Raw genomic sequence first — 24,543 nt, 5'->3', positions numbered from 1 at the left:
ACCATATTACTAGGACAAGTAATTGCTGTGAATTCTTATTGCCATAGATGGTCTAAATGTTGATTAGGATGTCATGTCCCAAAATCACACACATAGATTGGATACCATTATCTGAGCATTGTAAAATAAACATCATAAACTTATTTTTACACTACTCAACTACATTGTCTTTACAAACCGCAGAACAGAAGTTAAAACAACTCATGCACTTTGTTTGTCAAGAGGGACCGAAGATAACCCTGAAAATAACACACGTAAAATAGGTTTCCAATGGGACACATAATAAAGGAAGGGGTCGATGGCTAGGTTGGGCTCCACGGGCTTGACCAGAAGCTCCTCGGGCAGCTCCTTGATGCCCCTCAGGTAAAACGTGTAGAAAATTTTGAAGGGGAACACAATCTGCTGTAGCTTCACCTGCCCGTACGCCCCCTCGAAGATCCCAGACCCACCAACCACAGAGAGATACGTGTCCTCGTATGTCAGATACCACCCCCTCACCGCAATGTGACCGTAGTCTCCAAACTGAAAGCTGTAGGTGGCCTCGTACCGGTCACCTTTCTTTTCCGGTTTGTTTTCGATCAAAACACACAATCCCTGTGTGATCCCCACTTGTTTCTTCAGGTCACCGGTATACAACTGTGGAAAAAACAGAGAAAAGAAGAAAGCAGGGTGTTATAATTTATATTATGTGATAGAAACTAAAGGAAAAAAGATAATTTTTTTTTAAAAAAAGAAGTTAATTGCTTATAAAATACTTTGTTAGTGAAGGGGACGAGATCGCCGAGGGAATTGACGGTCTTTTTACTCAATCGGAGGTAGGCAGGGCTTCCACGATCAAGGTCGTTGACCTCGTATAAGTGCAGCTCCTGAACTTTGGCTGCAAAAACAAACACAAAAACCAAAAGGGTCATCTCTAAGAACCACAAAAAAGTGAAATCTAGTGAGAAAATATGAGAAATGATTACTGGGTCTTGCAGAATCTGATGGGCTGGCGTGGCTTTTGCAAGTGAATGATCTTATGGGGAGTGAAAAGCTGTGGCTTTTTGGTTTGATGGTGTGGATTTTGAGGGTTTGGGTGAGAGATGCGTTTGAGAGCTTGAAGGGTAGTGTGTTAATGGCGGGGGAAGTAGTGGGTAGAGATCTTGTAAATGGCAGTTTCTCAGAAGAATGGATGGTTCTCGGAGCAGAGCTTAGAGAAGCCATTGTTGAGCTTGCTTCTGGTAGGTGTGAAGGCGAAGTTTTGTTAGAAAAAGAGAGAAAATTTGGTGAAGAAAAAGTAGGGAGGCGCTGATTGTTTATATACAGGGGGTTTAATCAGGTGCTTCTCTTAGGCTGTAGAATCGTAGATATTATTGATGGACGGTGCAACTGCGTGGAGGACAGAGGGTGTAAACGCACCGTATTTGGAATTGGACGGAAGTCGGTTCCCTAAGGACCACGTTTGGCAGCTCAGTTTCCTGGCAATTAAAATGTTTGTTTTAGTGCCTTCACAAATTGTTTTCTTTCCCAAATTTGCTAAAAATAGAAGGAAAAAAATTCTCCTCAGAAATAAATTTCTTGAATTAACGATATAAAGGAAATCAGCTGGACAAACACACACTACTTCAGCTGAACAAACACAATAAGAAAAGTTACCAGATAAAATTTAAAATTCATATAAAAATTGGCTAAATCAGTTAATTGTAGGTTAACCGGGAAAAAAAAAAAATTATACTATCTTCCGAATTGAACCGATGTTCACCTACCGAACGTCGGAAATCGATTGTCGGTTGGTAACAATTCGATGGCGGTCGATAAGCTGTCAGTAGGCGGTAAATGGTTAATCTGTTCACCCCTAATCATAGTTCCTTACTCTCTTATTCATTGTACATCACTCAAATAGCAAGCAAGACTATTAAAATATCAACCCTAACCAAATATCAAACTTGTCCATTCCAAACCAATTACATAATCTTATAAGTAAATAATGCGAGTTTGGCTAGATTCTGAAGGTTCTCATGTCATCTATATGCCCATAAAATTCTAGCAACCATTCTAACTATCTTCCTCTGCCTCAGCCTCGGTTTCGTCCATGTCTTCGTCCTCTTTGACTTATTTCTTACTCATCTTCCTTTTATTTGAAAGAGCTATGTAGATGGAATTTGCTCTAATGGTTTTTATTTTTTATTTATTATTATTATTATTATTTTACATGTTCACACAAAGGAAGGGAAGATGGGATACGAACTAGTGACCTTCGCTTCATAAAATGTGATTTTGAGCTACCCCTTGAAAACGTTCTAATAGCTCTTACTTCTTCTCATTGAGCATCTTTTCATGAGCTTGTAGACATTCCATGAGTTATCAAAGGTCATGATTTTTAAATGTTTTGACTCTTCAATAGTTATAACAATGTTTTACATATTTATAGACACTTGACACTATTTTAATTGGGTTTGAGGATATTTCTTTCAAACTGGTTTAAGGAAATTTACAAAGAGCAAATGATCTATCAATGAATCGAACATCTTCCATTTTTTTTTGTTTTTTTTTCATACCTCTTCATTTGATTTATTATGGCCAACACTTTTTAGAAATAATACGCGATTAACTTGAATGTAACCTATGTAAGATTTCTGTGGACCAAGTGTTAGTTGAGATTACCACATCATTATTATAAAATAAAAATGTAATTTATAACATTAATAACATAAAGATATTGAAAAATTACTACTTTTAAGGAGTCCTTTTATGAATCCATAATATAATATGTTGAGGTACCTCACAACCTAAAAACTTAAGCCCATGAGCTTGAATTGAGATCTCTAGCAATAGCTAGGGAATTGCCCATCAATTTTTTTTTGAAATCCTGACCATTGAATATCATCCAATGGTTTACAAGCCGCCACGTGTCCTACTAATTAAAAATAAATAAATTATTATTTAAATTCAAAAAATAATATATAAAACAAAAATAATAATAATAATAAAATATGGGGTGGCCGGCCACCTCAGCTGAGCCATCAGGGTGGCTCCTGCCACCCTCAAGGGCTAGTTGGGGGTGGTTCGGCCACCCCTTGGGCCCTAAGGGGTGGCTTCGGCCACCCTCAACCGGTCCTTGGGGGTGACCGAATCCACCCTCATGGCCCCGAGGGTGGTTCGGCCACCCCCAACCAGCCTTTGGGAGTGGCTCCGGCCACCTCCATAGCTCAGCTAGGGTGGCTGGCCACCCTATGCTTTTTTTTATTATTTTGTTTTATATTTAATTTTTAAAGTTTAAGTAATAAAATATTATTTTTTAATTAGTGGGACAAGTGGCAACTTGTAAACCCTTGGATGAGATTCAATGGCCAGGATTTAAAAAAAAAAAAAATGATGGGCAATTCCCCAACTATTGTTGGGGATCTCGATCCAATGAGTTTGGGGCAACAATATTATATTAACCACTCACACTTTTTATATATTTCCAATGTGAGATCTAGTCTTTTTACACTCACACTTATACTCAACAATCTTCCTTTTATGTGAGTTCATCACCAGATTGGACCAATTATCTCTCGTTTACGAGTCTTTTACACTTTTAAGAGCGTCATGCGTGCAAGAGTTGCGGGGGCCAGCACAACTGCAAATCAAACGTGTTCCGAAGACTCATCCCATGAAACTAAACTTGACTCTGATACTAGTTGTTAGGAAATTAATACTTTTGAGAGTCCTTTAATTTTGTGAGCCCATAATAGACACCATACAACTCAAAAACTTAAACCTATAAATTTAAACCCAACAATATTATATTAATCACTCACACTTTTTATATATTTTCAATGTAAAATTTTATTCTTTTTACACTAACTCGTATACCCAACAAAAGATGGAACTTGATGATTGTGGTTTCACAGACTAGTACGAATATGCTGCTGTGTATGTCTAAACAATATGAAATGCCCATGCGAATAATGTGATGATGGCAAACATTTGGTCATACTTTAATTATGGATTGTTTCATTAAAAGGCAGTTTTATTCCAGTGATTCCACATGCATATGAGATTACAAAATAAGCCATCAACTTGTCAGAAAGCAGCCATGAACCAGCTGATGGAATTTAAAAATATTAATCAACCAACAATAATCGCACCAGCCGCCACTATCAAATGCCATTAATCTCTGTTGTCATTCTTAATTAATTGGTCAGTGAAATTAGCAACACTGGGTTGGGGCTCGGCTCCATGGCTGGGGTGAGGTTCACGGGCTTTCCAAGAAGATCTTGGGGGCAAGTCTCCAATATCTCCTCCTCACAATTGAATAATTAAATTTATATATTTATATGAGTTTAATTAAGATATGACATCTTCAATTGTAAACCAAGTACTCCGAGAGAGAAACAGTTTAGGCACATTAATATGTATATATGAACACCATTATAATTTAAAAGTTTAAACTAATGAGTTAGATCCACTTAAATATATTACATACTATTTTTATTTATACTTTCTAAAAGTCGGACCCAACATTTAGTACAAAAGTTGCAAAAAGGGGCACAACTTCAAACTAGACGCGTTCAGACACCCGTCCTAGGAAATTGACAATAATATACGTATTTGAATACCAATTTAGCCCAAAAATATAAGTTAATGGGCTTGGGTCCTCTTTGATATATTACCTACTTTTTTATTTTATTTTTTATTATTATTATTCTTTTTTGAAAATTCTAAATACGACTCCAAATGACACCAATAAGGGGGTTGAATAGGTGTATGCAAATAATACGCGGAATTAAAAATTAAACAATCATACAACCAAAATATGTAGAACAATAGATCACAGAGACACAAATATTTTGGTTACGAAGAGGAAACCATTTAGAGAACTCTCTAAAATGTAAAACCTCTCCGGGGCAGCCAAACCCAGGAAATCAATCAACTATAAAAGAATAAGGATTACAAGAAGTTCACACTTACAAAACCTTTGCAATTGACACTTCCTATATAAGTCAAGCGACCCACTTGACTTCTACCGCAGTAGCCCTTTCCAGAACATCTGGCACAATCCTTCTACTTGATCTCCTTTACCGGAACTCCGGTAGACTTCGGTTGTATATGATCTGTGATGAAGACACAACCTTTAACTCTAAGAGAGATTAACCCTAACGCTCAATATCTTAAACGCTCTCTTAGCACATGGAATTCTTATGTGGAATTCCTTACAATTTCGTGCATAACAGCTCTCTATATATAGACTACAAGAAAACCTAGTACTAGTTGAAATGGAAAGAAAAACTAGTTCTAGTTGGAATAGGATTCATCCAAATTTTCTTCCTTATCTTGCGAGGCGATTTTGGCATAGCTAACTTTCGAATTTTGAAAATCGTATTTCACAAAGATTTGTATAATTTTGTGTTAGCTTTCCAATGCCGCTGATTTCAGTTCAATCCGATTCTTGAGCCAAAAGTTATGGTCCGAATACTAATACATGTGCAGGATACGAAATTTAAACAAATCCTATTTTAACTCTAATTAAAGAATTCCGATTTGATTAAATTTAACCATATCATATCGATCTTCTAGGTCTTCTCTTGACACAACACCTCGTGTATGCATTGCTGACGGGATTGCAGATGAATGTATTTTGTCAATGAATTTGGCAATTCAAAACCCAACAAACTCCCCCTTTGACAATTCTGTGACAAAATTTACAAGTTACATCTGAATAGATAACTCCTATTTCCTGAAACACTCACAAAACATATTAAACGTATGTGGAATAGAAATACCCAATGTACCAATAATATAACAGATTTGAATAGAATATAATCATGAATAGCTCACCAAATCTGTTAAAACACAAAAACAAATATCATTCATAGATGCAACAAGTATATCAAAATCAAAATCATCTATGGTGTTCTATCTATTCCCAGTCTGCACTCTCTAAAACTTTCTCTCCCCCTTTTTGTCATGAATGGACAAAGGGCAGTAAAACACCAATAAGCCCAAGGAAAGTCAGAGAAACATAAACATGATCAAAACTATGAATGCATAATGAGTGAAATGCAAGAGCTGATAAAAAAATTCTCCCCCTCAGTGAATGACATAAAAAAAATGAAGAAAAAAAGTCAGAATTTTTTTTTTTCTCCCCCTCAATATAAGACTCGTTATGTCAAATACACTCACATGATAAAACATAAAAGACTCATGTATTAAGCAATGATTATCCGGTAATATCTCAAAATGTCCAAAATATACATGAGAATAAAAAAATATGAAACAAAAGTTTCTTCAACACAAGCAAAGCAACATGTTCCACTCGACCCATGCTTGTGTGTTGTGTGTGAAAGCTAACCATCAAGTAAGTTTAAGAACTTACAAGGTGAGGGGATAGGCCAGCAAGCAAAAACGTAAATTACCTCATGGAAAGATTGACATGTATATCTAAACAAAAGTCAAACCTTGCTAGGGCCGTGTCACCCTCATCCAATACACTTCCCATGTAGTAATAGCACATACTCAAACATTGTCCGGTAGTGACCGTCTCTTTCCACAATGAATATGGTCACGACTATTTCTATAGGGACAAGTTGAGCACAAATAAGACATAGTGAAATAGATTCCTTTTGGAATATGTTCATTTGTTTTCTTGTTTCACTATTTTTCTCTTTGAGAATGTGTCTTTAATCATTTAGTGCTTAAACCAAATTAGAGGAATGCTGGAATTTTTAGGTCCTAGGTTCAACGAGCATTTGGTCAATTTGATAGACACAACTAGTCAATCTTTCTCATATGGTTGCCTAACATAACTCACCCTTAAGGCCAAATTCATACTCAATTTAAGCTTAAATGTGCACAAGAGTTCAAGCATAGGTAAAATGTACCATAGAAGCATAAGCTTAGGCCAAAAAAAATCAGTCCATTAATAAATATTCATCCCATGTATAGTAAGCACATTTTGAGATATAAGGAATTGGATCCATGAAGTATACATGAGAAATTTATGGACTATCAAGGTGCATATGACAAAAATAAGGAGACAACCTAAAAAATATATTTTTGTCTTTTTGAATTTTTTAAAATAAAATGCACAAAATTAATGCAATGCATATATATGCAAAACTGAAATTAAAAAAAAAATGCAATGCAATGCAATGAATGCTACATGCTCTAGGATATGAAGAAATATGCAAGACAACCAATCCTAGGCATGTTATGGACCACCTTACTCTAGGTGAGTTCACCACCACTCCCCCTCAAAGGGTGAATGGTATTGACCTTCCTAACCCAAACCTTCTTAACCCTAGGTACAGATTTGTGACTCTTGTCAAACTCATCTAACCTAGATAACACTCCCTTCATCATTATGCATAGCCCCTCAAAACCTTTCCTAGAATATGAATTCTCACTTTTATGCCCACGAGGTCTCAACATAAAACAGTTAGGTCGAATATGACCAACTTTGCCACAATGATGGCAGGTAGGGACAAATTTCGGAGAAGCTTGTCTCATATGAGGAGGGATATACATATACTTAGATCTAGACAAACATGACTCTACACCACCTTTTTCTTTCTTAGGAGCAGCCTTTTTATTCCAAGGTCTTTGGGATTTCAACTTAGAACAATTTGGTCTAATATGACCAATAATCCCACAATGGTGGCATGTAGGAACAAACTTTGCATGAGTTTGTTTCCTTGAAAGAGCCTTGAATTCAGGCTTCACACAAGTATTCATACAAGAAGTTTTGCCCTTATCCAAGCAAGCTATATTGGCTTTGACTTCTTCAACTTTCACATGCTTAACAAACAAAGTTTTTCTTTCAGAATTAGAAGCATGTGAAGTAGAGGCACCCAATTTATCAATAAGCATAGTATTTTCAGATTTCAAAGAGTCCATTAAGGCATGTGATTTAGACAATTTAATAACCAAAGACTCTTTCTCATGCTCAACATCATTAAGCTTTTTAAGGGAAATTTGATGATGATGAGTCAATTTAACAAATTTATTAAAGAGCTTGTTATAGGCCATCTGAAGGTCAATCTTCTCATCAGAATCCATGCTAAGGGACTGAGGAGTATTCATAGCAAAGGAGTCAAGGATCTCACTCAGGAATTTAATCCAAACAAAGTGAACCTGCTCTGATACCAATTGAAAATTCTAAATACGACTCCAAATGACACCAATAAGGGGGTTGAATAGGTGTATGCAAATAATACGCGGAATTAAAAATTAAACAATCATACAACCAAAATATGTAGAACAATAGATCACAGAGACACAAATATTTTGGTTACGAAGAGGAAACCATTTAGAGAACTCTCTAAAATGTAAAACCTCTCCGGGGCAGCCAAACCCAGGAAATCAATCAACTATAAAAGAATAAGGATTACAAGAAGTTCACACTTACAAAACCTTTGCAATTGACACTTCCTATATAAGTCAAGCGACCCACTTGACTTCTACCGCAGTAGCCCTTTCCAGAACATCTGGCACAATCCTTCTACTTGATCTCCTTTACCGGAATTCCGGTAGACTTCGGTTGTATATGATCTGTGATGAAGACACAACCTTTAACTCTAAGAGAGATTAACCCTAACGCTCAATATCTTAAACGCTCTCTTAGCACATGGAATTCTTATGTGGAATTCCTTACAATTTCGTGCATAACAGCTCTCTATATATAGACTACAAGAAAACCTAGTACTAGTTGAAATGAAAAGAAAAACTAGTTCTAGTTGGAATAGGATTCATCCAAATTTTCTTCCTTATCTTGCGAGGCGATTTTGGCATAGCTAACTTTCGAATTTTGAAAATCGTATTTCACAAAGATTTGTATAATTTTGTGTTAGCTTTCCAATGCCGCTGATTTCAGTTCAATCCGATTCTCGAGCCAAAAGTTATGGTCCGAATACTAATACATGTGCAGGATACGAAATTTAAACAAATCCTATTTTAACTCTAATTAAAGAATTCCGATTTGATTAAATTTAACCATATCATATCGATCTTCTAGGTCTTCTCTTGACACAACACCTCGTGTATGCATTGCTGACGGGATTGCAGATGAATGTATTTTGTCAATGAATTTGGCAATTCAAAACCCAACATTTTTAATATTTTCTCAATGTGAAACTCAACAATCACAATAAAAACAAAGGTCCATGCATTATGAAGGGTAGACCTGTCATCATGGACGGAACTGGGGTGGCGGGTGCATGGCCCATGGCCCCTCCAACACAACGAAAAAAAAAAAAAAAATTAAGGGAATTTTTATGCCTCTTAGCTTCTATTCACTAAAATTTTTGACCCTTGGCCCTACTCATACCAAATTCTAACTCCATCCCTGCCTGCCATGTTTTAGTTGAGAGAGGTTTATGAGATATTGGCATTATTTGTTATGGCTTTTTCCTTCACACTTTTTATTTTTGTTTTTAAAATAAAATTTGAACAAACAACTTTTATATATATATATATATATATATATATATATATGAGAATGCTTTCTTAAACAAAAGATAAAAAACGCAATCCAAAACACGTTGTATTCCATCGGCCAAAGCATCTGATAAATTGGTGAAAGGGAAAGAGAAGGGAGTAGGGACCAAATACAAATTTTGTATTGTCATAATAAATATATTTAATTATTAGACTCTTCCCACATTAGACAATCGACTCTAAAAAAGTCTCCAAGGTAGCTCAACCCGTGGCGGATGCAAATGGGGGCGGCGGCGGGTTGCACTCCCTCCCAATTTTTTTAAAAATATTTTTATCCTATCTTATACTCCTCTTTCTTCCATCCCTCCTAATATGAATTTTACCTTTTATCGCCCCTTTTAATACGAATTTCTATATTCACCATTGATTCAATCGGCTTGTGATTATGTTTCAAGAAGCAGAAGTCACTAATTCGATTATCTCTTTCCTTTTTGTGTGGACATATAAAAAAAAAAAAAAAAATCAACTTTAAAAAAAGGAATTAGGATCTTTTTAACTTTATTTAAATTGAATAATATCCGACTACTTATAGTGAAGATGTATTTTTGTCCTCTCGCCTTCCTATTAAAAAAAAAAAAAACCATTAAAAAGTACTTGATGGGGTTCTTAAATCTTTGAAAGGGGAAGGGGAAGAAGTAAATGAAATTAGAGTAAAAGCCTAAAAGGACACTAGATTTCACAATCACGATCTACTATTTACTGAAGGGAAGGGGGGGAAGGGGAGGTGTATCCATGGCAGGCTAAATCTAAGTCTATTGGCACGCATTACAATTTAAGAGAGAGGAGCATAGGTAGCTAAAGACAAAGGCCACAAGAGAAGCGGCCACCAACAGATCCGATAAACGCGTTGGGAGGGTTTGCCTTTAAACTCACATGCATACAAAATACAGCGTCAATGCATGGCAGTCCCTCATCATTCCATAACCCGCAGGATACTTTCTTGTTTTTTTTTTTTTTCTTTCATAAAAAAAGACAAAACTTTCTACTCTTATTATCTTTTGAGAAACATTTCACATCTATTTCCCATTTATTTTGAGAGAAATCACAGTACTGTCTCTTAATCTGAATCCTAAAGCATAGGATAAGATATCAAGCTAGCTATAATATGTACCTAGACTAATGCATATCTACGTTATTATGTGCAAGGTGAAGGACGAGAATGCGAGTTCTAGTCTAACTCCATTCGCGTGTGGTTGGAGTAAGAGAGTTTTGGATGAGATGGTGAGAGAAGGTGTGGAAGGGAAAAATTTACAAAACAATGTGTAAATTGGCCTTTGTGGCAATTGTACGTGTATCACATGTGGTAGTACAGAATACTATTAATGCAATAGGGTGAATTATGAGGAGCAAATCTTACAACTTATTTATTGGGAAATTAGTACAATAATTATAGGGAAGGGTAAAGGAAAATCCAAACATTAAAAATGTAAAAATTTGTGAGAATTTGAGTATTCTTTTGAGTATCTTGGTTTAAAATGAGCGGTGACAATGCTTTTCTTTTTCGGTGTGGTCGAATAGTTTTAACTTGTGGTTTATTGTGTAGGAGACCATTATGGGGTATGTTTGGCAAAGAACTAGAAAAATAAAGTGAACTTAAATTATAGCAGATTTGATTGATGTAAAATAATAATAATAATAAAAATATTTTATATGAAAAAGTAAAAAAAAATTATTTTATAATAATTCTTTTATTTAAATAATAATAAAAAATGATAGATGTAATATAAAAAATAAAATTATTATGATTAATTTTTAGAGAAATAATTAATTTTTTTTTTTAGTCATTTGGTAAACACACCTACTTACTCTTTAAGTATAATGGACTGGGATCCCCTCTTTGCATTTTGTTCTTTAGATAATTATGCCCCTACAATAAAAAGGAAACGGACCCCTCTAGGGTAGTGCCCCCACCTCAAAAATGATAGGGCATGGGGTGACCATATTTTAAACCTAGAAATTGTGGGGTGCTTTAATTCCACGCTCAACCAACCAACTGAGGCAAATACTTTTCGGAATAGAAAAAAAGGCACATAATTTTCCTATTTTGAGCATCAAAATTGCTTTACTGGAAAAACCACTCGGCATCTTCCTTATCTAGGTATACACGTAAGAAACAACAGGGGCTCTCACAGTCCTGTCCAGTCTTGTCCACCCCTTCTGCCCTCTGTCTCACTCTGCTCCCTTTACCCCCGACCCCTCTCAGTCTCTCTCTCTCTCTAACTCACTCTCGCACATCCAAACAAAAGTAGAACCGTATCCCTACGCTCACCAAAACTGCGTACTATCACGCACCAATCACAATACGCCACTGCACATCCTCACCTTTCCCAATGCCCTCCACTGCCCATACCCCCCTTGCTTAATTCCTCTATACTTTAACACGTGTTTCTCCACAACAGTAGCAACCCTTTGCACGGTTATGACGTCGTCTCCCTCGTTGCTTTACCACGAGACGTTCTCCCTTTTTTTACCATGAAATTTGACACATTGAAGACTGAACGGGCAGCAACCATCACGAATCACGATTGTTTTTACTGTTCATTTTTCGCAAAAAAAGAAAGTTACCCTATTGAATAATCATTCATACATACAGACTAAAATATATGAATAGCATAAATTATTTGATGGGTTTTAAAATGAAACTTAGGTTTAGGTTCATGTTGGATATGGTTATATCGCCAACAAACATAGCTTGGATTGAGGAACACTTGTTTTTGCCTTTAATGATATTAAGATTTTCTACAATTCTTGTTAGGAATTGTAGAGGCTTGAAATTTGTTAAATCGGCCATGTTTGGTGGTTGTAGAATTAGCTCTAAAAACTTGTTTTGGATAATGAATCTGCCCCCAACATGTATTGAATGATTCTAAACGATTTTGAGATGGTCAACCACTCATTTAAGGTGGCCGACCACCGCAGTAGGGCTTTAAATTGTAGTTATGCAGAACCAAAAAATTGTAGAACACTAGAACTTAATCACTTTGCCTCCGTGATTGCCTGTTCATTTTTGTAAAATATTTTGAAAGTCTACCGCTTTTCGTTACCGTATAGGCGTATATTTATGTGAGTTAGACACCTATCTACAACAAATAGAACGCAAGCCGCATTTGTATATATAGAAAAAAGGAGAGCCTATGAGTGGGGAGATGAGGCCACCCTCATCCTAGCCTTTTCCAACTCTTTAAACCCCGTCGCTTCGCATTTCCATTCTTAAATTCTAATCGCTCTCTCGGACAGAAACAGAGAAAAAGATACGACCTTTACCTATTTATATATACACATCCCAATCAACTATGGCGTAGACAAAGAGAAAGCGAGAGTGAGTGAGTGAGTGAGAGAGATGGATCGCCAATGATCCTGACCATCTCAAAAGCAGAAACGATGATGTTGAAATGAAGGAGCGTCAGCGGTGGCAGCCAGAGGAAGACGCACTCCTCCGAGCCTACGTGAAGCAATATGGCCCCAAAGAGTGGAACCTCCTCCCCCAGCGCATGGGGCAGCCCCTCCAGCGCGACCCCAAATCCTGCCTCGAGCGCTGGAAGAACTACCTGAAGCCCGGCCTCAAAAAGGGCTCCCTCTCCCCGGAGGAACAGTCCCTCGTCGTCTCCCTCCAGGCCAAGTACGGCAACAAGTGGAAGAAGATCGCCGCCGAGGTCCCAGGCCGCACCCCCAAGCGCCTCGGCAAGTGGTGGGAGGTCTTCAAGGAAAAGCAGCTCAAACAGCAACAAAAACAGAAGAAGGACAGCAACAGCAGCAGCAGCGCCGCGGGCGCGGGGGAATATTCCGACTGTACCGACGGGAATATTCCGGCGTCAGCGGTGGTGGGTTCTCCGGAGAGAGTTGCTCAGGGTCCGTACGACCACATCTTGGAGACATTCGCAGAGAAGTACGTGCTTCAGCCGAAGCTCTACTACACGTTCCAGCCCCTGAATACGAATACTCATATGGGTCCGGTGCCCGACCCTGATCCGGTTCTGTCTCTCCGGTCCGCAAACTCTTCATCTTCGACGACGTCGTCCGTGCTCCCCTCCTGGATGAACCTGAATCCTTCGTGCACGACGTCGTCCTCCACTACGTCGTCGCCTTCCGTCAGCCTCTCGCTCTCTCCGTCCGACCCGATTCCAGACCCGGACGTGAATCTGACCCGCATGCTTCCGGGCCAGCAAACTGGTACGCTGATCCAGTACTACAAGGAGCTGGAGGAGGGGAGGCAGAGCTGGGTGCTGCACAAGAAGGAGGCCACGTGGCGGCTGAGCAGGCTGGAGCAGCAGCTGGAGTCGGAGAAAGCAAGAAAGAGAAGAGAGAAAATGGAGGAGATTGAGGCAAAGATAATGTCCTTGAGAGAGGAGGAGATGTCTTTTGTGAGCAGGATTGAGAGCGAGTACAGAGAAGAGCTCAATGCGTTGCAGAGAGATGCCGAGAGCAAAGAGGCCAAGCTGGTGGAGGCATGGTGCAGCAAGCATATGATGCTCGCTAAGCTTGTTGAGCAGATTCCCAAGGGAATGCATTAATCAAATTACCCATTCACTCCTCCTGTTTTTCCTTATTTTTTATTTTTGGTTCTTGTAGTGCATTTTGTATCACTTTTCTGGTTAGTGGTAATTGAAATAGTTTGTTTCCCTTCATATTTCTGATATGCTGAGGAAGAAGACTAGAAGAGTCTACAGCTTCTGCTTTTATGTTTCTACATTTTTTTGAATTTTGATAGCGAATATGAAAGGCAAGTAGAAATGAGTGGCATCTTCTTGTTATCTGCATTTATCTTTGGTTGTATGTTGATGAATGTTGCAGGCAGGTTGATGGTGGGAGGAGCCAGGAGGGGCCATGTGAGTGAAGAAGTACTATCATGTTTGGTTGTGATGCATCATGCAGGGATGAAGGGTGAAGGGTGTGTAAGATGCTACAGATGCTATGCTATGGCGCTCTGTTTGTGCTACGTCCTTTGTGACAAAGACCATTCATACTACTTTTTGGGTCTTGGGGGCAATTAGGACGAGTGGTTGTCAAAGTTCCAGACGGCCAATTAGGACGCTTTTAAGTGCACTCGCTTTGTCACTCAAAAGAGAAATTAATCTACCATCGTTGGATATTTTGTCTTATTTGTTTATCTTATTATATGTCAATTTATTTGTTAGGTTTGCATTTATCATTAGAAGTATGTCCGAGGATTTTTAGCGGCCTTGTCAAATTTTACTCATTAAAATAATTAAAAATACAGTTTTGATTATTTTAACAACTCATATTTTTAGAGCACTCATAACAGTTTCACTACTTTTCTAATTCACTTTTACTATTTTATTTTAAATATTATTTTTAATGATTTGTATATTCTTTTTCTAACTTTTATATTTTTGAATATTTGTATTTTTTTAATGTTCTATTTTAAGAATATTTGTCTTATTTTAACAATAATATTTTTAAAAATTTGTAATATTTCTTTCATTTTCTTAGTTTTAATTTCTATTGGAAGAAGATAATGTTTTTCATGGTTGATTTTTTATTGTTACACGTTGGCTTATTAATTTCCACCCCCATATCAATTCTAGAAAGTTTTTTTTTTTTTTTAAAAAAAAAAAAGGATTTTTCATCTTTACTATCATTCAGCAGTAATATAATTATATGGCATAATATATACATTGATTTCATTGAAGAGGGAGAGAGGTTGTAGAGAAAAGGGAAAGAAAAAGAAAAAGAAAAAAGGAGAGAGAAATGAAAAGCAAAAAGAGAGAAAAAAATATATATTTGTTTAATGAATAGGTGAGTGAATAGTAAATTTTAAGTTTAGTGAGTACTGTTTATCTCACCAAATTTTTTTTGTTAAAGTAGTGAGGCTGAAAAGTGTACATTTAAGTTATTTTGATTAAATTGGCTCACCAATTTAACCAAAAAGTGAATTTGAAGATCGAGGCTGCTATGAGTGCTCTCATTATATTTAATTTTTTTTTGGAAACTTTCACAGTTTCACTTACTCCTCATGTTTAGGTGCTAGCAATCATACCTTAAAGTTTAAAAATTTGCAAAGTCTAATTCTCTTGTTCCAAAATTTTGGAATGTGACTAATTCGTTAGAATTCTTCGTTAAATTCTACAAAGGAATCAAAATTCCTAAAATATTTCGTTTTTAATAATAACAGAAAAGGTCAATCTTGGGTATTTTTCTTTTATACTATCTGATTTAACCCTAAACCATAACAAAAAGAGTGATATTGCAAAATTTTAAAACATAAGGTGCGACATTGCAAGCATGATTGCAAAAGTAACCAAACATGAGAAAGCTTAAAGTTGTTAATCCCTTATTTTATTTCAATCTTGACTAAAACTCCAAGGGACGCTTTGCATGTTAACTTATACACACAAAATCCAACTACACTCCATCACTTTAAATCACACAAGATTTCAACACTAGACAATGAGAAGTCGAATGGAAAACATCCAAGTTTAATTTATAGCACCAAAATCCACATTCTAAGACTCATCAAATCTACAAATCCTTTGGTTATTACTAACAATCAGTAGGAGTTCCTTAAGAAAAAACAGAAAATCGAGCCCAAACATTTCATGAAAAACACGCGGTTACAAACAACATGGAAAACAGCACCGGCCCTAGATCTCTCTTACATGCATGTAGTTAACTTCCCACCAAGGTTCAGTTTTGGCGGCCCTTTGACACAAAAACAACTTAGCAGAAGGTGGTTCACAAGATAGACAGGCACGGGCAGAGGCGGACCAAATAATCTTGAAAAGAAAATTCAAGTAAATCGGAGTAGCTAGGGAGTCATTGAGTTATTTCATCAAACAGTTAATGGATCAGTTTTTCTCTATCAATAATAGCAGTACTGTCTTTGTGGGTATCCATCACCGTCCAACCCAACATGGTCTACTCTATAAAGATCATTGATCAGCCTGTATTTCAAGTGCAAAGCCCTGTCCATCATTTGCCAAATGGTGCCCCCTTCCTACAAACTTTTCTATAAACGAATCTTTGATGTAGCCATTCGAGAAGACTTCAAAATTGTTGCAGCAATTCTTTGCAAACATCTAGGCTCTCTACTCCATATTTGGGTCTTTTAAAGGGATCAGGATCCCCTCAACATATTGAGTGAAATGAGAAACTTGACCTATTTTTGAGTTATGGTTTCCAGATCACAGTGTTGATGAAAATGGGCCACATAGTTACCCAAAAAAGAAGGCCCAACGAGTTTGATTGAAAGGCTATCGATGAGCTGTGGATATTGGGCAACTCCTTGCAGAGTTGAAGAGTACTATATATATATATATATATATATATATATATATATATAAAATGAATTATGAACTCTACGACATCAGTTCAATTGTATGGGAAGGTAATGAAAGTTGAGTTACTCGTTATAAAAACACAACTCTTATCCCACTTCCACCTTAAGGGAGTGACGTGGCAATGTTCATCAACGTTTGAATTTTTTCCTTTCTAAATAAAGGTTGATACCATGACTAATGAGTACTATCACATTATCCTATTGGGTGAGAGCAGAGTATTTAACATTATTCAAAAGTGAAACATGAGTAATTTTATTTTATTTTTTCATTTCCTTTTGAAATCCAATGATCGATTTGAAAAGGAGATCAAAAAATAACACGTCTTATTTGGTAGAGCGATTTGATGTGTCAGTAAAAATCAATCATTTAATCAGCACATTTAAAAACATACACAGAAAATTGTTGAATTTTATTGCCATATCAAGTTATCAACTTAGTTATATCAGAGTCTACTAAATAGTATTACTCAGTAAAATATTTGTAGTTCACTAAATTAAGGTCTTTTACAACAAACCCATTCCGCTACCATTAGAGAAATGCTAGGCTTACAAAATATATATATATATATTTTTTTAAAAAAACTTTCACAAAGTGATGTCAGACAACACGACCGAATTCCCAAAATTTGAATTCATATTCTTCTCGGTCATGTTGTGCTACGTAACTTTATAAAAGTGTTTTTTTTTTTTTTAAATACTTTGTAAACTTAGCAATAGTCCTCCTATTGGCTATTATATTATCCATAATACATCACTAGCTTATAGGTGCTTGTAAAATATTGACACCAAATAACCTAACAAGTCTCACAGCTTCCACAGATTTTGAAGGGTTAACCTTATGATCCGGCACACCCACAAAACCCGATCCATTTGGCTGCCTCCAATCTATGAACAACTTGTTATCAGATCGATGAAAGCTAACCCTATCCCCAGCTTTCAGGCTCTTCTCCCTCACAAATCTGGTCCACCCTTTGGTCAAAACGTAGCTCTGGCTACTGCTCCAATAGCAATATCTAAACCTCCACACCTTCCCCATATCATCTTCAAAATTCAAAACGACACCCTTGGTTGCGTTTTCAGCAGGCAACGGAAAATACCTCTCCGCCTGCTGTTTTGGTATAACCATGCGGTTAAGCTTCCCCACGTCGCTCGGCGTCACCACCTTCTCGAAAAGGTACTCCCTCCTGGCTAAGGCTTGATCATCACCACCTCTGACTCTTTTCCCTGCGGCGGCGCCGGCGCCGCCGTGGAATCCACAAATGCTGTACTTGGTTTGCTCGAGCTCGTACGCGTAAGAGTGTTTACGGAGCATGTCGACGATCTCATCCTTGGAGTGAGAGCTCAGGAAATATGATTCCGTCACGTCGTCGTCGCCGGCGGAGGCCTCCAGAGAAAGCTTGAAATTCGTGATGGCGTCGTGGCCGCGGAACCTCTGTGCTGCAATGTCGTACGCCTTCGCAGCTTGCTCTTCCTCGTCGAATGTTCCAAGCCACACGCGCTGGTGCTTGTCGTATATCTGCGCTCCCCACCTGCCGTTTGGCTGGGGGACCACTCCCTTGTATTTTGAAGACGGCAGCCGTTTCGACTCTGCAGCCTCGATGCCGATTTCCGATGAGACGAACATAAGCATGGAACCGCTTGTTCCCTCGCCTGACATTTTTAACCACAGATTTGTTGAAGGAGGGATCGAGTTGGGTTAATGGAAGATGATTTTCAGGAATATTTGCAGTTAACTTAGATGATGGTGGGAAGGAGAGAGCTCATGTTTATGAAATGATCAAATGGTTGGTGGTTTATGCATTCCTTTATAGTGTATGAGTGAGTTGTGGGATTTGCATGAAAAGTTGGACCCATTGAGCAAGTTGATAGGATTCACATGAGTGTAGGCAGAACTTGTTCTTTACAAGTTCAAGTTCATCCCCCCTGAAAACCTGACTAAAAACCCTTTTTTTCACACGTCCAAGAGGAATAAGTGATCAGCTTTTTTTTTTTTCTTTTTTTTTTTTTATGAGCAAATTCCTCAACACTATGGGATTACTTATCTGTTGCAGTTAATGCTTTTTGAGAGTGAGACTGTGAGAGAGGGGTCTCTTACATGGATGGGGTTGGTTGAGATTCCCAAGGTCGTAGGTGGCAGAGTCTAATTGGGTGTCCTCCAGATGGGCTTGTCTTATTATCTAGGTTCAAAGTTGGTATCTTTCAAGAATCACCATTACATAATCCACAACCAACATTTGGCAGGTTATCCCAATTGGTCCAATCAGTTTTGATTGGTCTGTCTGTTCATGCACTATTCTATTTCTACACCAATGATAACTATATGTGATTCAACGTGTGTATGCGACACATATATGCAGGGTACCCTGCACTATATTTAAAGTATATAAGCATCACTAACCTCCTACACCGTCCATTTTGGACTTCGATTCAGATTCAGATTCAGATTCAGATTCAGATTCATAATTTATGAATTGTTAGTACAGTTGATCACATAAGAAACGGTTAGTTGAGAGTGTCTGTAAAACAAATAGAAGTTGAGCAGAAAGACTTGTCGACTATCCAAGCGGAGATGCCTTAAGTAAGTGGAATTGTTTTGAAAATAATTGAAAGAAGAGAAATGTTTGGCTTCATTAAAAAGTTTATTTTTTGATTATTTTAATCTTAGGTGGCATGATCCATTTTAAAATTAATAGATTTTAAACAATAAATTAATAGATTTCTGGAAAATGGGTCATGCCACCTAAAATTAAAATGGCCAAAAGATGGACTTTTAATGAAGCTAAACATTTCGCTTGAAAGAAAGTATAATCAACATCGTGAATCCCTTACTGGTCTTTTGTCCAAACACGTGGCACCCTTTGGTTGGGTACGCCTTAGCTGCAGCATGCGGGGACCAAGAAAATGGGTTACCAAAACAGGCGGTTATATATGGAGTGTTAAAGATGACACAACTAAAAGGGCTAGAGAGGAGCATGGAACTGGAAAAGTTCCACAAACTTCTCCAAACCCCAAAGAACAAACAAGAACCAACGGTGGCAGGGACTCGAATACACAAAAAAAAAAGAATAACAAGAAACAAAAGCAACAAAAAGAAGACACAAAATCCAGAACAAACTATGAGAAAATAATAAAAAGATTAAAGGAAATACAAAAGACTCGAACAATGGAGGGGCGGAGGAAGGCCACAAGGAGGCTGAAGTTGGCCGTGGGACTTGAAGATCATGAGGGAGGGACAAATATTCTCTTTTTGGGTAGTGGTTAGTTTTTTTGTTTTTTTGTTTTTCTTTTTCTAGTAGATAGTTATAATGACTTGGCAGGAGTAGAGATCCTCTGTGTTGCCCCTACCATGAGCCTGCAAATGGTCAATGGGCTGGGACTTGGTTAGGTGGGTTATTGGCTATGGCCTTACTTCTTACCGAGTAGGCCCATCCCAATTGAAAGGCCTAAAGGGCCTTCTAAGGGTTGGTTTCATGAGTAGTAGCTAGGCTCAATATGGAAGTGTTAGCATCATCTTATCTCCGTCCTTTTATTCTATGTAGCCCAATGGATCTGGAAGTCTTCCAAACGCCCAATTTATGATGGCCCACAAAATTGTCTTTAGCCATTATAGGCTCATCGAATCCAGTGTGAGATGTTGCACTCAAAAAAAATGTCCCTTGCCCATTTGGACCTGAAGGATCTTCCCAATGACAATTAATCTTAAATACTCTTTTACAGCTTGCATTACAAAGGGCAATTTGAGATTCTAACGTAAGAAATATCAATTTTTCTACACTTTATCAGTACCCATTGAGCCTTTTGTGTTTAAGAGTGAAATAGAGAGGATCTATTTTATCGTTAATATTTTGTTTTGATATATTTAATGGTGCACATGATGCCATGTCAGTGTATATATACACTATTAGATCTGCAAAATTTAATATAGACTATAAAATTGATTTATTCCATTTCACTTGAAATAGACGCAATAAATTTTCTGTGTAGGAATAAAAATAATAATGATAGGCAATAAGTCAATAACCAACATCACTTGACATCATTATTAAATAACACTAACGTTAGTAAAAGCCGGAGAAGTTTTCCCAATATTACTAGGGTTTCGACTCAATTTAATAGCCTACTATCCAATTTTTTTTTTTTAGAAATGTTTCGTGGTGTTCATTTAGCGTACATCTCCACTGAGCTGGCATACTCTATTCGCCCTTGATTAAAAATGAAAAAATAATACTAATAGTGAATGGAACATGCCAACTCAGCCGAGATGTTATCTGATCATCTCTCACAAATACATATAGCATGCCAAGTTTTGGGATTTAAGCTAGAGATTGCTTAAATAATTTAATCAACCCAACTTAATTCAATGTACCTAGCAACTTGGAGTTGTCCAAGAAATTTGCATAATCTTTGAATCCACCAAGACAAAGATACGATCAACTGGTTCATCCAAGAAATTTTATTTTATTTTAATGAAGAAGGAAGATATTTATATATATATATATATGAGAAAAATCGATGAAACATGGTGTAGACATGAGGCTCCCCTAATGAAGAACACCAAGCAAAAATCTAGCTTGCCTTGTATATAAAAGGCAGTGACCATGTCCTTCACGAGATCATCACGTGCGTACATATCTTCTTTGTGCTGTACAGCAATGTCTTTTTGTTATATTGGGAGAAAGAAAAACTAAACAAGGAACACCTTGATGAGGGTTAGAGACAAAATCCTGGCCCCATTTTGAGTTTTGGCAATGGAGTCATTTGGGAATTAGTTAATTATTCCGCCATTGTCCCCCTAGTAGTGGGTCCTGGGTCCTGCCTAAATGAGGCTTTTAAAATCATATATTTCCAACAAGGATGGGCCAAGCCCACCCCCATCCAATAATAAGCCTTTGATATTTTTATCATTTTTCTGATTTTTAATTGATTTTTGACTTAGGGTCTGTTTGGGATTGCGTTTGAGAGGCCTAAAAGTACTTTTAACACTCAAAAAGTTTGTTTGAAAAAAAAAGTACTCGTTTGGTAAAAAAAATTAAAAGCCCTTTTAAGGGTCCAAAAAGCTTAAAAATTGCCAAAACGCACTTTTGGCAAAAGTATAAAAATGAAGCTTTTACCCAAAAACTCTTTTTGACTTAAAGTTGTATTTTTCAAACGCAATCCCAAACAGGCTCTTAGATAGTGGTGACTCATTTTTAGGCATGGATTCAGATTCCTTAAAATTTCGTTAGAAGGTTTTTTTATGGGGTTGTTTTAGGCAATAATTTTTTTTTTTTAAAAAAAAAAAAAATTGGTTGCTAATATTTTCTTTTGCTAGTGCCAAGATAAAAGGAGATGAATTCTGGGAATGAGGGCCTTTTCTTTTTAACTTAGTATTATGATTGTTCATGTTTAAGTCAAATAATACCATTTAAGCACCACCTAACCCGGATACACTTGTGGTCCATATAAACATAGGTTTACCTATTTTATATATTGACATTATATTATGTCTTGAAGTTTGTAGTTTTTTGTCGTTAACTTTGCATAGGCAAGACTTCCCTAGACCGCACTATATTTGACAATAATTAGAGCAAGTTGACTAACTTCGTCATTTTGTTATATATATTATCATGCTTAGATTGATTAATGGTGAAGCAAAAAAATAGATTAGACACGATAATATGTTGCAACGTCAAAGGAAACACATTTCTCTTATAAAATGTTATCGGAAGCTGCCATGCAAGTGAGTTGGGGGGAGCACGAGAGAAGACATGTGGGATTATGCTGCGTTTTCTGGATATGCAGATGAACACTCATGTAAACATCGGTCGGGTACTGAAGAAGCCCTTCAGATTTTGTTGCAATCTTTTGAACTCAGAGCCTTCCATATAATATATATATATAGTAAATTTATGAAGGAGTACGGATTACTTGTTACCGTATGTACGTTAATATGTTATTAAAATAGTGATTTTGTTTAGGATAATATTGCTTGGGTGCATCGACCTATATATGAAGCTTCTTCTTTCTTTTTTTTTAATAAATAAATCAGTAAAAATTATAAGAAAAATCAATCTTAACAATGATTTAGTCACAATTTAGAAACAATCGAAAATGTTGTCAACACTAATCATATCGAGTATTTGATTAGTGTGTTGAAGAGATTTTCTCTGAGGATTAGAGTTCATTATTGTTAGTTTTGTGTTTTTATTTTTTTATTTTATTGTTTTGTTTAATTTTGATGCTGATAGCTAGAAGCCAAGGTGGAAAATAATGGTTGCTGAATAATTGGGGGGATAAAGCTGTTGTGCATTGGAGGCAGTCAAACGACATGACAAGGAAACATCCGAGTTTCTTCACGAATTACTCCTATAGTACTACTGTTCGTATTATAAACATGGTGACGAGGAGTTGGCATCCCAAATATCTCTCTCTCTCTCTCTCTCTCTCATTAATGGCCGACCAATTATCTTAGTGGTTGATGCCCTCATAAATGTTGGTGCAGAGGATGAGGTGGCAAAAAAGAGGGAGAGTTTTTGGGCGTGGAAATCCAAAATGTGGGTGCATTTTATTTGCTGCCTTGGACCCCTCCTCCCTTGCCTCTATTTATATCAACCCCTTCTTACCTCTTTTCTAAACATCATCAGGAGTACTCCTGCAACCCCCCTCTCTCTAGATCTTTTTCTCTCTCTGTGTGTGTGAAGGAGAAAGGAAAAGGAATTAGAAATGAAGATGAGCAGCGCAGCCATTAGAGATGACTCAAAGAGAAAGGTATCATGCAGAAAGCTGGGAGGCTATCTTAGAGAACAGAAAGGAAGATTATACATAATCAGAAGATGTGTAGTCATGCTTCTTTGTTGGCATGACTAAAAAGTTAAAGCACTTCTCTCTGAAGCAAAGCTATCCACTGCAGGGCTGCAGCCACCCAACTTCTCTCTCTCTCTCTCTCTCTCTCTCTCTCTTTCTCGGAATATGTAAATAGCACAGAGAAATGTTAGGGATAATTTGTGCATGACAATGGCTGCAGTAGTTTATTTAATTAGTAGCATATATAAGAGCAACATTGGCTGCAGCCTGCATGTAAATCCATTATGTTATTTTTCCTTTGTCTACAAATTATATATATATCAAAGCATCACCAAAACAAAAGCAGTAAACAATTTTTTTTTTTATTTTTTGATGAATTATTACTTTATCCATGCAATAACAGGTGAACTAATTATAACAAAGCAGGAAAAATTATCACCATGGAAATATTTATTCTCATAATGAATTCTGAACAGCAGGTGTACTGGTAAATGGTAGTACACAAGGAGAAAAGAAAGTAATTAATAAAAGATAACAGCTCTTGCAGAGAGAGAGAGAGAGAGAGAGAGAGAGAGAGAAAGATTATCAAAAGTTAAATTCTATCTCTAAGTGGAATCTTTTAATTTCAGCTAAAATAGAGAGAAGGGTTAAGTAAAAGTACAGTAGATAATTATTCCCAGATAGAAGAAAAAGAAAGCACGAAGTTCTCTGCGTTTTGAGAAATGTGTCCTTTGTGTAGGCTCTATTTGTTGTGGTCTTATCAACTCACAGCTGTGAAATGCGTTTTTGAAAAGTATTGGGGATCACATGTGTGATTGTACGAGCTGATTTGACACATTTAATTCTATTTGAAATTATCTATTTTCTCAGTCTTCTCCAAGAAAAATAATACTTGTAGTTCAATTTTGGAGAAATTTTACAAAATTATTTTTGAATTTACACCCGTTTTGAAAGTAGTTCATTAAGTTCAAAAACTCTCGATTGAGTAAGAGCGTTGAACTTTT

At 36.9% G+C, this 24,543-nt stretch overlaps 3 protein-coding genes and 1 pseudogene across 3 annotated transcripts; 2 read left to right on the top strand and 2 right to left on the bottom strand.

Annotated features, from left to right (window-relative positions):
- Nucleotides 1–74: 74 nt before the first annotated feature.
- On the bottom strand, nucleotides 75–1,281 carry LOC132182579 (allene oxide cyclase, chloroplastic). The gene is made up of 3 exons (XM_059595864.2): nucleotides 966–1,281; nucleotides 756–877; nucleotides 75–636 (listed from the first exon to the last, which is right to left on the bottom strand). Exons 1-3 carry the CDS (start codon nucleotides 1,201–1,203, stop codon nucleotides 202–204), a joined length of 795 nt encoding a protein of 264 aa, XP_059451847.2. The 5' UTR covers nucleotides 1,204–1,281; the 3' UTR covers nucleotides 75–201.
- Nucleotides 1,282–12,617: 11,336 nt separating this feature from the next.
- LOC132181684 (transcription factor AS1 pseudogene) lies at nucleotides 12,618–14,199 on the top strand (annotated as a pseudogene).
- Nucleotides 14,200–17,234: 3,035 nt separating this feature from the next.
- LOC132180421 (AP2/ERF and B3 domain-containing transcription repressor TEM1) lies at nucleotides 17,235–18,720 on the bottom strand. Its single transcript, XM_059593229.2, has one exon. The coding sequence runs from the start codon at nucleotides 18,411–18,413 to the stop codon at nucleotides 17,511–17,513; it is 903 nt and encodes a 300-aa protein (XP_059449212.2). The 5' UTR covers nucleotides 18,414–18,720; the 3' UTR covers nucleotides 17,235–17,510.
- A 4,598-nt stretch (nucleotides 18,721–23,318) lies between these two features.
- LOC148585952 (small polypeptide DEVIL 3-like) lies at nucleotides 23,319–23,896 on the top strand. The gene has a single exon (XM_088516924.1). The coding sequence runs from the start codon at nucleotides 23,459–23,461 to the stop codon at nucleotides 23,600–23,602; it is 144 nt and encodes a 47-aa protein (XP_088373050.1). The 5' UTR covers nucleotides 23,319–23,458; the 3' UTR covers nucleotides 23,603–23,896.
- Nucleotides 23,897–24,543: the final 647 nt, after the last annotated feature.

The sequence above is a fragment of the Corylus avellana genome, chromosome 5 (assembly GCF_965113065.1).
Source record: "Corylus avellana chromosome 5, dhCorAvel1.hap1.2, whole genome shotgun sequence".
Lineage (NCBI taxonomy): Eukaryota > Viridiplantae > Streptophyta > Magnoliopsida > Fagales > Betulaceae > Corylus > Corylus avellana.
Note: the sequence above shows the minus strand (reverse complement) of the source record. Positions and strands in the feature narration are given on the sequence as shown.